General features: G+C 37.2%; 1 protein-coding gene across 2 annotated transcripts in view; it reads left to right on the top strand.

The window, feature by feature from the left end:
* The first annotated feature begins 1506 nt into the window (after positions 1-1506).
* The window catches only part of tbcd (tubulin folding cofactor D), a 202840-nt gene continuing 187780 nt past the window's right edge, over positions 1507-16566 (top strand). Inside the window, exons 1-4 of one of the 2 annotated variants that reach the window (XM_052033297.1) lie at positions 1507-1973; positions 10633-10683; positions 14239-14336; positions 15161-15262. In XM_052033297.1, the coding sequence (XP_051889257.1) occupies positions 1775-1973; positions 10633-10683; positions 14239-14336; positions 15161-15262 (450 nt within the window). In that variant the 5' untranslated portion in view covers positions 1507-1774. The remainder of the gene's footprint in view (positions 1974-10632; positions 10684-14238; positions 14337-15160; positions 15263-16566) is intronic. The other variant, XM_052033298.1, reaches the window with a different exon arrangement.

Below are 16566 nucleotides of genomic sequence, written 5' to 3'. Positions count from 1 at the left end.
CAGAATTAAATGGATAGACACATAGAACTCCTTCGATGTCTCATGAGGCCGAATATTCTAACCTGAGTTGTGAGCATCAACAACAGATACAAATTTGCTGGCAGAATTAGAATTGAAATAATTGGTTCCAAGGTATTTAGTGCATCCATTAAAAATACTAAATTACAATACAGAATAATCTACCCACTCTCGACAAACCTCTTATTGCAAACATCTGAACGGGTGAATAATGACAAGGAAATATTCTGAAAGATGACTCAATAATATTTTAAGAGTTATCAAAGATGAATCAAGATATCAATCTGCCATAAACCAAGGTGAGCCAGATCACCCGTCATTCACAGTTTGGGTAATTGTTATTTGATCTCCTGTGTTCAAATCTACTCATAATGTCTTCAGCCACATAGATCTTTTTGATCTTATCTATGATGCCTTTACTAAATTATGAGGGGTTTTATTTCACATGGCAATCCATTTTTATTAATTAATCTTACACCTGCATATTTCAACAGATTAAAAAATTTTAAGCCTGGATCATGCCCAGGTAAACTTTATTTCATGAACTGAGAATTTTGTTTTCTATTAGGCCTTTTTGTCCTTTTGAAATTAAGAGTATGAAACAATGCATCTAATTCTCTAAATGTATATTGTTACCTCTTACCAGTGAATTGTATGGAGTAAAAGTAATCAATTTTGACTTATAATTAAACTTACCAATCGTATACTAACTTGCAGTTAAAACTTTGGGTTGGCTGGATACTTTCAGTTAATAGTGCCATATAAATCCTTTGTCATTCTTGCAAGTAGATATGTATGCTATGGATATTTCCCATGCCTATATGCATTCTTATGTATATGCGAGCAATAAGGTGTTAGTGTGCAATTAGGCTCTTTGTGTTACCCAATAGAGCAGAATAAGAAACTATATCTATCTACATATCCGAAGCTCGAGGTTCCTAATGGTAGTTTTGCCATCTTCAATTATTATGATTTCCAATTGGATGGCACTCCTGGTTAGGTCAGGATCGGCTGAAGGCTTAAAGCGTTGATGGAAATACGGAAGAGACTGAGTTGCAGTATACCACTAACGGTACCTAGATTATGCCCCTCTCTCTGCCCCCAATACATCGGATATTCAATGGTTGCTATAAAGCCGTGACCACAGAGACTATGTACCACCCCCCCCCCCCCCCCCATATTGATTTCCTCGCAAATAGCTCGCGGAGGAGATGTGATCATTCGCGAAAGCAGCAGCACTTGTGCTCATTTCACTTGTTACGGAAACGTTGAGGGAGGAACATCCATGTGCTTCAGAACCGAAATTAACTCAACAGGCTTAAAAATCACCTCAATTGTCTTCTCCGTTGCTTTTATAATACAATATCACAGTTCGTGCTGGTTCTATTTGAAATCATTTGCATTTCGTAAAATGCACTGTAAAAATATAAACCATTAAATAGTCATATACAATTTATTCCCCCCCCCCTCCCCCCCGGTAGGCAGTGTCTGCACGTCTCTGGCGCTCCACCATCCAGCCCGGCGCCCTCCCATCCCCATAGCTGCCAGCCGGAGCTCCGCGTTGCCAGCAGCTCCAGCGGTTTCGAAACGCGCTGCGGGTTTCGTGCTTTCTGTGCCTGTTTGGGCGCGGTAGCGGTGAGAATTCACGGTGACCGGAGGCCGTTGCCAGGCAGCGCCGAGCCGGGCTGTGAATGTGTAGAGGCGGCTGACGGCCGAACTCAAGCCCCCCGCCTCTCTGCCTGCCCGCAGCACGGAGATGGCTTTCAGCGAGAGCCGGCCCGAAGCGGCCGAGGTGGAACAGGACGAAGGCGCGGGCGGGGAGCCGGACGTGATCGCCAAAGCCAACTCGCTGCAGGCGTTCAGCGAGAGCGAGGAGGCCCGCAGCCTGCTGGCCGCCCTGAGAACCGTCACCGCCGACCAGGCCGCCAGCGAGATCCTCAAACAGAAATTCACCGGTAAAGCGGGCGAGGGTGGGGCTGCTCTTCTCGCACCGCCGTCCCGGGCCTCGCCCGGTGCACTGGGCACAGAGTGCGGCTGGTCCAGCGGACCCCGCCCCGTTGGTCCTGCGCTGACATCCACGGAGACGCCAGTTCGCCGAACGGATGCTGACCGACCCACCGGTTCAGTGGACTGATATGCAGATACTTAATCCTACCCTTCACAAACCTGAGCTCATGCTAGATATTCCTACCCCAGCATCCCATTCATCCGCCATCCCAGTGCTCAGTAACGCCGCCAGACATTGATGTTTTCCTGCCCCAGCATCCCATTTCAGTGGACTGATATGCAGCATATTCCTACCCCAACATCCCATTCAGTGGACTGATATGCAGATACTCAATCCTACCTTTCACAAACCTGAGCTCATGCTAGATATTCCTACCCCAGCATCCCATTCATCCGCCACTCCAGTGCTCAGTAATTCCTTCAGACACTGGTGTTTTCTAAGTCGTCTTTTCATGGTCCCTGGCCCCACAATCTCCCATGGCGTCTTGTCAATGCACAGAGTAACAGAATCATACAGCAAGGAAACAGGCCCAACTCGTCCATGCCAACCGTTGTTTACCTGAGCTGGTCCCATTTGCCTGTATTTGGCCCATATCTCTCTAAACCTTGCCACAAGAAATTCTGCAGATGCTGGGTGTATCAGGAGCAATACACAAAAAGTGCTGGAGGAACTCAGCGGGTCAGGCGTCATCCATGGACGGAAATAAACAGTAAACGTTTTGGGCCGAGACCCTTCTTCAGGACTACAAAAGAAGAGGGCAGAAGCCAGAATAAGAAGGTGGGGGGAGGGGGTGGAGTACACACAGGCAGGTGACAGGCGAGTCCAGGTGAGAGTGGTGGAAGGGGGAGAAGATGTAATAAGCTGAGAGGTAATAGGTAGAAGAGGTTGTGCATCCCGCTAAACCTTTCCTATCCACGTACCTGTCCAAATATCTTTTAAACATGGTCATTGTACCCGCAATGAGGGAAGTTGAAATCACCTATTATTATGACCCGATTACTCTAACACTTGTCTGCGATCTCCTTAAATATTTTCTCCTCAAATTCCTGTGGTTTATTGGGGGGAGGCCTATAGTACAGTCCTATCAAAGTGATCATCCCCTTCTTATTTCTATGTTCCCACCTGTATATCCTCATTAAATGATTTCCCCAAAAATGTTCTACTTAATCAAAAATGCAACTCCCCCCTCTCTTACCTCCACCTGTAACATCTGTACCTTGGAACATTGAACTGCTAGCCCGCCCCTCCCTCAACCATGTTTCTGTTCTGGCTATAATATCCCAGTACCATATACTGATCCAAGCCTTGAATTCCTCTGCCTTACCTGTCAGGCTTTTTGCATTATTGTCTATCATATCTTCCTTGCTCCCTGTTTAACTCCTGCCTGTCCAGTATACTTAACTTGCTTGCTTTTGCATTTATATCAGCTTCAACCTTCCCATCTGCCACAGTACTGCTCTGGATCCCACCCCCTTGCCAGACTGTTTTAAACCCTCGTATATGAGGATGGGGTGGAAGTGCATCACGGACACAGACTATCCCAATGATCATTACAAAAGTGCATGTCTACTAGTACCTCTGTTTAAAGTTCTCATCTAAAATAAGCCAAACTTAAACTCTTGCATGTTTCTGATGTCCAGCTCAGTACAATATCTTAAATTGAACATTTACATGTATCTTTACAGATCAGGCACAAGGTGGTTTATCTAAAATCTTATTAGTTGCCATGGTTGAAACTTATTAAGTGTACCTGATAAACATACAATACAGTGACTGTTAGTGTAAATATTGATGAACACAAACAGGATTGCATAAACTCCCTGTATATATTTTAACTATCATGCATTATGAATACAAACAAGAGATTTCAGGGTAATTGAATTATTTTGGCAGCAGAAAAACTAGACATTAGATATTACAGAATACAGGCAGTCCCCAGTTTACGACAGGGTTTGGTTCCTGGGAACCATTCGTAACCTGAACTGTTCATAAATCAGAATGAACAAAAACAGTGCGTGGGAGAGGATTACAGGAATAGCTGTGATGGGAGAGCAAGCAGATGCGGGAAGAGTGGCTGCCAGCCAGCCTCACTGAGTGAGTGAGTGAGTCAGCTGAATGCACCCAGCTCTGCTCCACTTGACCCAGCCCCCGATTATAGCTGCTTTGGGGTGGGGGAGGGGACTGGTGGAGAGAGAAGGCATGTGGAAATGCCCCTTTCCCACCCGGCAAATTCATCCCCTTCCATACTGCTGGTCTCCCAAATGTTTGTTTGTATGTATGGGGTGTTCATAAGTTGGGTGTCGTAGCCTGGGGAGGACCTATAGTCAGTCAGCACAGAAGGGTGAGATGGGTGAATGTTCTTTTAGCAGTGATATTGAATAAGAAGAGAGTTCTTGTTCAGAAAAGTGAGCTGGCCTGATCAGAACACTTTTTTACAAAAGGGATCATTAGCCTGCCTGCCTCTTTCAGAGGCTGGTTGATTTGTGTGTTACTTAATTTCAGGTTCATGTTTAAACATTTTAAATATAACCTTGGTATTTATAGAGAATTGTTGTAAAATATACAGCACACAGAAAGGCTATTCAGCTCAACCTGTTCACCTGAAATTTATGCTCTACTCGAGCCCACCCTCCCACATCTAATGCAATTAGCAAATCCCTCTATTATCATTTCCCTCATACTTGTAAGCTTCCCATTATGCATTTCATCTCAGTTAATGTATCTGGTACTATGTTCCATGTTCTCAGTCTTCATAATTTCTAGCTGATGTCTTGGTCAAAATCTTTTATTGCTGGCCTCAAGTTTTGCTGTTCCCCAGAAGTAGAAACATGTACTCTGTTATTAACTACTTTTGCAACTTTTAATGATTTTTTTTCCCACCCCAAACCTCTTCTCTTTCAGCTGTTTATATCTTCCAGGTAAATGTGACCGCTTATTATAAGCAAAATTTAGTACCTCAGGCATCGATCTTGGAATTAATTAATTTGTAAGTTAAATGCCCATTGTCCATTATTGATAATTCTCCTAACCACCTCCCAATTTTTAATGATTTGAGCAAAAAGTTACAGATGCTGGAAATTTGAAATAAAACAAAAAACACTGGAGTTCAGCAGGTTAGGTAACATCTGCAGAGACAATAATGGTGTTCATATTTTGGGTTAAAGACCTTTCTTTGGAACTGCAAAATTGAGAAAACAAGTGCTGTTTAAGTTTCAGAGAATGGGAAAGGTGGAGAAAATGGAGGAAGTGTCTGCGATGAGATGGAAACTTAGATTGTCCTGGTGACACGAATAGTGTTGGTACCATCCAAGAGAGGGTAATGAATGTTATTTTGAAGAATGTAAATAGAGGGAGATTAATGAGAGAGCAATTAAGAGAGAAACAATCACTACTGGAACTATGAGATGCAGAACCCCATAATTACTGCAAATCTGAAATAAAAGATAATGCTGCAAATACTTATCAGATCAGTCAGCATCTGTGGAGAGAGAAAAGCAGAATCTTACACATGGATGATGTTGCTTTAGAACTGGCCAGTTCTGACATAAATTATGATAATCTGAAATTGTTGGATTAAATGTTAAACCATGAGTGCTATGGTGTTGCTATGAGATACTGTTTCTCAAGGTTACATTGGTCTATGTTGGAATGGTCAGAGGCCAAAGGCAGAGAGCTCACAGCATTCAACACCCTTAGATAGTACCAATAGATTTGCGTCATTTGAACAGTCTCGGTCTCGACCCCATCACAGATATTCTCTCCAACTCCTCGCCTCCATTTCTGCAACTTAAAACATGCTGGCTTTCTCACTTTGAGTTCTGGAGTATATATTTGACCTGAAATGTTAACTCTTTTTCTGTCTCCACAGATGTTACCTGTCCTGCAGAGTATCTCTAACATTTTCTGTTATTATTTCAAGCATTTGGAGTTGACTGCTAATTTAGAAATTGTCATTTAGTGTAAAATTTCTGTTCCTAAAACTGATTGGGAATATTGCTGTCCCGGGATTGATTTATGTGGAATTTCTTCCCAATTCTGTCACTCTGGAAATCCTTCACCTTTCTCTGTTTTCTGCTGTAATCAGCTATCCCTCCTGCTGCTGCTTGTTCCCTGACTCTCCATGCCCTCATTTAAAGGCAGATTTGCATTTATATCGTGCTATCCATGCTATACCAAAATTATTTATTTATTAGTGTAATGTCATAGCTTAATGAAGCCCTCTTCAAAATCTAGATATGTCTACTCATTGCCTTTGTCCACTTGTATTTCCTCTTCAGGTAACTAATTCAGTCATATTTGTTGACCAAGACATTACCTTTTGAAATCTATTCTGATTCTTCGTTATATCTTTGACTTCAGCAAGCATTTCATAATTTTTCATGTCACTCATGTTAAATCAGTCTCTGGTGCCCTGGTTCTGTTGCCCTCATATTCAATATGTATATAGTATTACTATTTCGCAGTCTTCTCTAGATTCATGGTACCTGTGTGATAAGACCATCCCATGGGTTTTATCCTTGCTGTCTTTAATTAGTTTATTAAACATCTCATTTCTAAATCTGTATATATAAAATTTTCTTGCTCTTCCACAGTCAAGTCCATGTAACCAATCTTTTAAGTAAATAGAGAAGCAAAATAATTCTTCAATAATTCCTTAGTAGCCCCAATTCTATTTAGGTAGTGGAATAGTTTACTTAATGACTTAATCACTTGATTACCTTGCTTAATGCTCTGTCGTCACGTAACTACCTCTAAACTTACCTAAATAATTTTTTTTCTGATTTCTTTCTAAACCTCCTATTTTCTCTCGATACTCTCCCTTGAGATCCATGAACTAGAGCACAAAAGTTTGGTCAAACAATACATTGGACCAGTGAAAGAATCCTGCACTGACAAAGGTTGTGATCTTAAATTGAACACTTATCTGCTCTTCCATAGAACTCTCCCTCACACTGCTGCTTGGAAGAGTAGGCAGTTGCTCCTAGTGTCCTGACCAATACATATTGCTAGTTCAATGTTACTAAAATTGAAGATCTCGTCTTTATTGTAGGGAGCTTGCTATGTTCAAATTATGTGCTGTGAAGTCCTTTGGGATGTCCTGAAAGTATTCTGAAGTACATTTTCTTTACTTTTATTTGGTCTATACCTCTTTTCCATTTTGTTTTTCATAATCTATGTTTCCATATTGGTGATTATTTCTTGTTTTTTAGTGGAATATATTTTGTCTTTTGTCTCTAACCATGTTGATTTTATTTCAACCTCACCAATTCTGTTCCAATTCTTTATACTTTCACTATCTTACCTCCCAAAAATGTGTATTCTTCCACCTCCACTTTTCCTCTCTGAACTCTAAATCTGTTATGGTCTGTGATAATCAATTCCATGCATTGATATTTAGAAGCCACATCACAAGTAATTAATTCTATATTTGATTCTTCATGCATTATTGGTTCTAATTTCTGTATTGATGTATTAACAATTAAACTGCTTTTAATAGTGATAAAGCATCCTTTTATTTCAGGCCATCTTTTTAAAATTCAATTTTTTTTATCACTCTAAATTCTGTGCCAGTTTTTCTTTCATTACTCTCTTTCCTGTTTTATTTATATTTAGGCTTGTTTTATTTTTTGTTCCTTCACCTGGTATTACTAGTTTAAAAGCTTATGTGATATAAATCACTAGAACAAATTTTAATTGTACTCATAGTTTGGCTAAAAAATATTAGTAAGTGAACTTGAAATAATTCCACAATAAATTATGTATGCTGCATATCAATGTATTAACTTTGGTTTTTACTGCATGCTTGGCACCGGCAAAGGCAGTTATTTACTTCCCACCATTAGTAATAAGGAATAATTCTGGAGTCTGATATAATGATGAGAGAAATGATTGTTATAATGAGCTTATCAGTGTGCTGTCTATACATTGAATTCATTATTGAAATTTATTGCTATTATATCTTAAGCATATTAACATAGAAGGAGGTTACTCAGCTCATCGACTCCCCTTATTCCAATTCCTCTTTCCGCATTTCCCTCCACCCCTGCAAATTATTCTGTCACATGCATACCTGTCAATTTTTTTTTGAACCTTTTTGTCATTAACCTCTAGTAAGTGGCAATTTACAGCAGCCACTTAACCTACCAAAACACATTGTTTTCGGAACAACTGCCAAATTTGTTTGAATTACTTTTTTCTTTTGAAACCTAAATTTACTGAAATTCCTTGAACCAAAGATAATTCTGTTGTACTTAACAGTAAATAAGGATCTGCACATTTTGCTGTAAGCTCATTATAACTCACAAATATTTGTTGTTTTTGCTGCCTTTCTTGCACTTGTCACAAACTAACAGTGACATGGTGAGCATTATGTCAGCAGTGTGCTGAGTGGCAACATGACATCAGGCAAGCTATCATTCCCACTGTGGCTTTATGCAAAATGGTGGACTTGGGGATAGAGGGTGAGGAGTTCTATAACTTGGGGGTGGGGGAAGAGATATTGGATCTTGCTACAGTAAAAATGTGTTTTTTAGTTTATGGATGGAATTTAGTATCAATTCATTATAATGAAGAGTTCTGCTTTAAAATTGGAGTTTAAACTGATGTAATTTATACCTTGTTTAAGTACAAACCCTATAAATTATACAGGGTATAAAATTTTCTTTGACTTGGAATAGTTTGTCATTTTTTCTTTACATCTTCTGGCATATTCTAATCTGATATTTTCAGAATTTTCTGCTTTAATTTTAGATGAGTGATTTTTTTTGTTTTCTTAATTTGTGCTTTTCACACTGCCTGCAGAGGTTGTGGGGGCAGATGCATTAGGGACATTTAAGAGATTCTTAGATAGACACATGAATGATAGAAAAATAGGGGTCTATGTGGGAGAGAAGGGTTAGATAGATCTCAGAGCAGGATAAAATATCGGCACAACAGTGTGAGCCGAAGGGCCTGTACTGTGCTGTAGTTTCTATGTTTTATAAGCCTGACATTCTGTTCAGTAATGTAGTGAAAGTGGATTCAGCTCATCATTACTTAGGCATTTAGAATCAATACATACAATATTACTAAATGTCTCGTCTTTCTCACATCTTAATGCTGTTTTGATGTAGTTGTGCCAGACTGGTTGTATAAGATCATTAGATTTATATAACATGAAGTACACTAGAAGTGTACATGTCAGTATCTAAATTTTGGAATACTTGACACATGGATGGGACATGCATGTTTTAAGTTATACTCCTGTGTGAATTTTACAGCTTCCCTCAGATTATGAAGTCTCTTGATAAGGAATGTGGAATATGGTGAATGATAATTTAAAATGTTTGTCTGCAAACTTTTTGTCTGATCTTTATTATAAATTTTTAGCCCTTTGTTGCATTTTGTATAGAAACTTTCTGGGTATGCTTTTATTTCACCTGTTGCTATTAGAATAGAATTAACTTCGTTGGATGAGTGATATGTAAACCAAAAACAGACATTGCACATTGCGTGCTGTAACTTGCTGGATCATAAAACTATTGAGAAATTCTCAAATGATGTGAAGCATTGAAGCCCTTCATAAACATGTCCCTTCAGATACTCTGAATTGTGTGAAATAAACAATTATTAAAATAAACTGTTGCTTTTGAATGTACTTTGTTTTTCAAGCATTTGTAAATTGTGGAATTAAAACAGCATTTCTTTTAATTAACTCACCTGTTCAGTTATGATCAGTTAGATTTCTTTCATCAGATTTTATCCTTTTAGCCATAATGCCTGGCATTGACTGTAAGGAATGTAATGTAACTAAACTTCAGAATAATTTTCAGTTTAAAAATAATTTTTCATAAATTTTATTTGGTGATTTCTTAATTTGTCTTTTCTGAAGATCCATCCTTGGTGTTCTCTTTTATATTTTCCACATGTACAATTTGTTCCTGTAGAGCTTTTGTCAACCTGAATGATTGTCTCCTTTCCATTAAACTTTATCAGTTTTGCTCTGTGACACTTAACAACTTGAGCATAATCTAAGGCTGAAATTGCAATACAAAACTGAGTAAAGGAGATAGTGTTATTTGACTGAATTAAATTGAGGCTTTGCTTATTCAGATGAACATAAAGGGAACTATGGCATTATTTGAAAAAAAATGCATGGAATTCTTTCAGTGGCATAGCCAATATTTCTCCCTCAACCTATACCTTCAAAAGTATAAAATATAAGTTTGTAGACAAACCTATTAGCTTTTTTTGTACAATTTTGTATAGCCTGTGCATTTATCTCCATGATGACATTAACTTTAGTTTTCCTTCAGTGGTTGTCAGTACTGAAAGACAGATGTAGACTTGTATGGCAGTTTTCACAACCTCAGGAGGTCCTGAAGTGCTTAACAGCCTATTAGGTACTTTTGAAGTGCACCCTCTATTATAATGTAGAAAACAGCAGATCCCCAAAACAGTGGAGTGATAAACTGATAATCACACTGCTCTGAGGAACAGTGACCTTGCAACACCTCCTAAGTCAGCACTCTGTCGGTGAAAAACTGGTTTCCCACTGATATAACTGCCTAGATATTGTGTAACCAAACATATTTTATCTATTTATAGATTTTTCTTTCTCATTCTAGTCATAATGGACAAATACCAGGAACAGCCTCATCTGCTGGATCCACACTTAGGTAAGATCACCTACATTTGAAGTAACTACATCTGTTCTAATATGTGGTCAAGAAAAAATATTGTGACTGTGTAAGATATTCCATGTAAGTGCTTGGTTACCAGCATAAACAGATGACCTTTCAAATGTGTGTATTGGCTAAAGTGGATTGGGCTAAATGTATGCTGCTGTAGATTCTGATCCGGTGTTTTGGGTTTTAATAACCTACTGTGTGGGAAAAGAAAATTCGCCTAATTTCTACTTGGGTTATTTTGCCGGTGTGTAGCATGTACAGAATATGTAATATTTAAGTATCTGATATCTCAATATTTCACACGTCATGAATTATTATAGATCTGTCTAGTTGGCTTCATAGTTAACAGTTTGTTGCAGTAAAATGAGACAAGTAGTTTGCTGATGACAAATCATAAATAGGCATGATAATGTTCCTACTGATTAAATTAGGGTACGTAATTTAATTTTCTTGGGGTATGAAAATTATCTTGAAAGTTGTTAGTTTGCTTTGTGATCTTCATCCTTCTTGTCTAGCAGTAGGCAAACTTGAAGAATCATCTGAACAAGTTAACTTGGATTTGTTAATCTGGTTTTCTAACACAGAGTTAATGTTTCTAGTTTTGGTACTTGCTTGCATTCACTTCTGAAAATCTGATGCAGAAGGCACTTTTTCTACCCCTATTTAGCTGTTAAATGAAGAGTGTAATTTGTATCTTCACGCCTTTTTGTTGCATACAATCAAACCAAGAAGTTCCAGTACTTCTCAGTCTTCAAGTTTACCTGACAGTGTTTCGTTACCACTTACTGGATTTATAATTTAAATGTCTACTTTCTTCAAAATTTCATCTGTTTAGGCTTTTGATTTCCATGATATTTTGGAATACGGTGAGGAAGGAGGGTTTATTTTTCCAAATTAGAAGGTATCTGGAATAAATATTTTGTTAGGGTACAATTGTTCTCCCTTTGAAATACCACAATAATTTAATAATTTTGTATAAAAACAAAAAAATTGTGTTATTTAACTTTTCCAAGTGGCTTACTCATGGTCTTAGCAAGAATGCTCTAATCCACTAAATTGTGCATTCTGCAGCTGGCCATAAGGAACAGTTAGGTGACAAGTGTTTTCCCATGGATCAAACTGCTCATCATTGCTGCAGCTTGTGAACCATATTAAAACTCTTTGAACATCCCTTGTTCAGTTCTTGCAATGCAGGATCGTGGAAGTAGTGCAATGTTCCAGTTGATGTAATTTTATGTGTTAGTTACTAAATGGAAGTAGCATGTTAAATTTGGTGTAATATCACAGAATCACTTCAAATTCAAGTCATTTTCAAATTAACTTTTTTATGTTATCAGTTTCAAGAAATTTGTTTCTCTTGAGATCAATATATTCTGTTTTTGGTTATTGCACCCTGGCAGCCAAGTAAATAAAAATATTCAAAAAGGACTTATTGAATCATTATAATATCTCTCTCAAACAAATAAGTTATTGCATAAAACAGTTTGGCCTATTTTTACTAATATTTTCATTTGGTCTTTTTTCTAATTGTTCTAAAAATATTTCATCTGTTATCCATGCTGTCTCTCATTTTATTATTTTAAGTTTTATCTGCTAACTTAGAGGACTTGAGTTTTTTAAGGTTAAGGAAACATGTCACCTTCTCCACCCTGTATCTACGTTGTCAATCCCTCATGGAATCTTATATACCTTAATGAGATCACCTCTCATTCTCTTAATTTTCAGTGAGTGTTGGCCAATCTTACTCAATATCTGCTCATGAAATTTCCCCCTTCACCCAATCTAGTGAATTATGCTGTATTTATCCCAAAGGAAATATATCTTTAGTTTGTTGGGGAGATGAAAGTTGCAGAAGTGATTTCACCAAAGTTCTGCACAATATCAGTAAGACTTCCTATAGTACTCCTGTCCCTCGTAATCGAGGCCAGTGCAACATTTGCTTCCTAATTGCTTAGTGAATATGTATGCAAAGATCTTACTGTATTAATGTTTACCAGCTTCTTATTATTCAAAAATAGTGTTTTCTTACCTAAATTAATAATCTCACATATTCTCACATTACATAGCCATATTCCTGTCCCATCTATATCTTTTGCAAGCACTTTGCACTTACTTTACAGCTCATTTTCTCACCTGAATTTATATCAGCAAACTTGGCTACTTAGCTAATAGTTTCCTGATTTTCTTTTTTTTCTCCTCACTTTTTGTTTTGAAAGGATAATGGTGTCCAATGATGTAATCTAAATGGGTAGCTTCAGAGAATATTGAAATATTATAGTTGGGGTATCTATGGTGCTCATCCCTGAAGTGGAAACTATTTGGTCCTGGACACCTGTCACTTTTATGTTTTGCACTATGGTTGTTAATGTTTACTACTGTTATTTAAGTTGTATGAATTTTGGTGAGAATAAATCCACAAATTCAATATTTTTTGTTGGGATGTTCAGATGCTGTCCAGTTCCTCGACTTAAAAACTGATGCAAAATAATAAATCAATGTAGTTATCATTTTTATCATTTTAATTTCCTTAATCACTATTTTACATATTAGTGGATTTCCCAGTTTATTTTGAATATTTATTTTAGCTTGTTGAAGCTAGCTTTGCCTGAATTTTAGTTATTACTTTGTATTGCAGACTTTACACCAGGGTTGGTCATAATTTCATCATGATGAGATGACTGTTTATACATTATTAGGCTGCTAACTAAATCTGGCCCATTGCTCATAACCAATTCTAATATGCTTTGATGATTCTAAGGCACATTTTGGGGGGAAATTATCCAAATTGAACTCCAAAAATTCAGCTTCTTTCTGATGTGGGTTAGTTTGCTTCTACAGAAGTTAAAATTCCCCATTAAGACTACCCTGCCTTTGCTGCATCCTTTTCTAATTTCTGCATTTGTATGTTCTACCACTTCACATTTGTCTCAAGGGGCCTTTATACACCTCCAACAAGAATCTTAAATCCTTTTCTATTTTTTTAATTTTACCCATAAAATTTCCACTGTTTAAATAGCTTGTTGTATCACCTATAATTAGAATGATTTCATGTTTAAATCACAAAGGAGACTTCTCCCTTCATGCTACTATTTTCCTTGTTTTTCCTGTAGACTCATAAAAAGAGCATCTTGTAACTTGGTATAATCAGATCCCAGTTTTTTCCGTCTTGGTGCCATCTCTTAGTAAAGGCAATCATGTCCTATTCTCTCGGTTGGATTCAAGCTGAAATTCTTGCAATTGTTCCTTTTGGTTTTTGAAGTTGTGTAAACAACCTTTAATTGGATCACACACACACACACACACACACACACACACACACACACACACTCTAATGTGTACTTGTGCTCTTAAAATTTGCCTTAATTTATTACTTTAAATTTTTTACTTTACCCTTCACTTCCACAACTTCTGACTAACAATTTGTCCTTTTCCCTTATGTTTATGTCTTTTGAAAGCTTTCGCAGGAACTTATGAATAGAGGATTGCTTGCTAGCTTTGTGATGGATCTCTCTTTCTGATTTTATTTTTTATCTGTGCTTTTAGAATGGATGTTGAATATGCTCTTGGACATAGTGCGCAATGAACATTCTCCTTCATCTCTTGTTCACCTTGCATTCAAATTCCTTTATCTCATCTCAAAGGTATGCTGTGTAAAGTATGCATGAAGGCATATTGAGGAATTCTATCACCTTGATAATATAGTTTAAGATGAAAATATTGTACTCTGGGCATAAAAGTGAGTTTGAATGGTTAACGTCTATAAATTCAATCTATAAAAGGGAAAATGACCTTGCAATGTTTTATGTTTTAGCTCATTATCTTAATTAATTGGAATTGAGCTTCATTTCATAAAATGAGCATCATAATTTATTTAGTTGTTAGCATAATGGCAATTGCAACCTAAATTACTAGCTAAGTTATTCAAATTATGTCATTTAAAATTCAGCAGTTAAGTAAATTGACAATTGGTCTTAATGGGCCTTTTTTAATTAGCATCTTCTGCAGCCAATCTTATGAGTGGAGACGTGTAAGAATCTTAAGTTACATGACAAGGAGTACCAGCATGAAATGCTTAGTTTTCAAAACTAATGTTTGACGTACTATGTAGAAATGTGTCAAACAAACATTTCACATTTATGTAATTAGTGATCTTTGGTGCTGCCTTCTCTGAGTTCTATTAGTTCATGCACAGTTATTGGGTGATGTGATGTCATGAGTCCATGTTGCCTCACATGTATGATCATACATTCTTATAAAATATAATGCATATTATGGAAAGCTAGCTCTACGTAGAACAAGAATATACTGGTATTTTGTGTTTATGGTTTTACCCAAATAGGTATTTTGGTTAGCATTTGTTTCAATACACCAATAAGGTGTCTTCCTTCTTGTTGATTTATTTGTTTGACTGTATACATGTTACTTAACAGGCATGTTCAGAATAATTTTTCTTGTTCTATTGTAGGTGCGTGGCTATAAATATTTTTTGAGATTGTTCCCTCATGAAGTGGTTGATTTGCAGCCTGTATTGAATTTACTCACTCAACAAGACCCAAAAGACTGTCAAGTAAGTTCATTGATTGTTTAAGTTACATTTGCACTATTTTTCTAAGAAAGAATTTGAGAAAAAACAATTGCTTCAATGACATTTATTTTAAAATAACTGTATTTTTAAGATTTGGAAAGAATTCATTTGTTAACTATCTGGGTAACCAGAAAACACCTTCTAGAGAACTCCCACCATCTCTATTTATCTGTTGCAAATTAGGAAGGGGGACAGGCAAAACAACAAAATGGGTGCTGGGTTGGGTTATAGGACCAAATGTTGAAAAGTTGAAGTCATGTAAGGCACCCATAGAGTAGTGCATTGGATTCTTTGTTTTTTTGTTATGTTGTGAAGGATAGTGGAATTGGTTGAATGAATTGAGACAATTTTGAGTGTTCTTCTATTTCATTCAGTTGACTGGAATGAAGCAGTGGAACAATTAAAATTTATCTTGGTCCAGATTTAGAGATAGTGACAAAATATATGCTAAAGTTAAGCACTGCTTTCAAACTGACAAAGCTGTTATTAGTCTTCCCTTTTCCCCACCCATACTGTAGGAGCTGTCGCGCACATTGTGTCATCACACTTAAAATGAATGTTCTCAGGCACATGTTTTTACATATTTTTAGATATTACAGGATAGCTCAGGAAAGTGTGCTGCAGTATAAGATCAGGCATAATTGTATTGAAAGGCAGAACAAGCATAAAGGGCTGAAAGGTCTACTGCTTCTAGTGAATGGTGCTTTGAATTTGAGATGATTTCTGTGATGAATACTTGGATTAATAACAAGAGAGTAACAAAAACGCAGCAACTTGTGTGACATTAATAGACCAAGCTTCAATGCACATCATCTATCTTTGTGGAAAGTGCACAAATTCTAAAATATTTTCAAGGCCAAAGCAGCTTTTGTGCTATTTATGTGGCCTTTCTAGAGCTGCCAACTTGAAAATCAATATAGAGTTCAGTTCTTTAACAAGCCCAGATATGTGCAGATAATGACTCGAGTGAATATTCTCTACGGTCTTGAATGTTGTTCGTGTCCATTCTTTGTTTTGGAGAAAATGTTTTTACTTGGTTACCTTCAATTTGAGAGGTTTTGTGGCAAGAGTTATATAGAATCCTTGGGGAGCAGTAAGCTGCCCAGATATCTGGTTGATGAAATTTGTCCATTCAAATCCAACAGCCAACTCTTGAAAATCAACAAACTGCTGCTGAAAATCTGACATAAAAACAGAAAGTGTTTGAAACACAGCTGGTGTATATTTTTTCTCTCTTGGCCCTGAGTAATGTTCAGGAGGCTTTGGTCATTTTCTGTTTCTGAATT

Source organism: Pristis pectinata, chromosome 18 (genome assembly GCF_009764475.1).
Source record: "Pristis pectinata isolate sPriPec2 chromosome 18, sPriPec2.1.pri, whole genome shotgun sequence".
Taxonomy (NCBI): Eukaryota; Metazoa; Chordata; class Chondrichthyes; order Rhinopristiformes; family Pristidae; genus Pristis; species Pristis pectinata.
The sequence above is the reverse complement of the archived record's forward strand: the minus strand, read 5'-3'. Positions and strand labels throughout refer to the sequence as shown.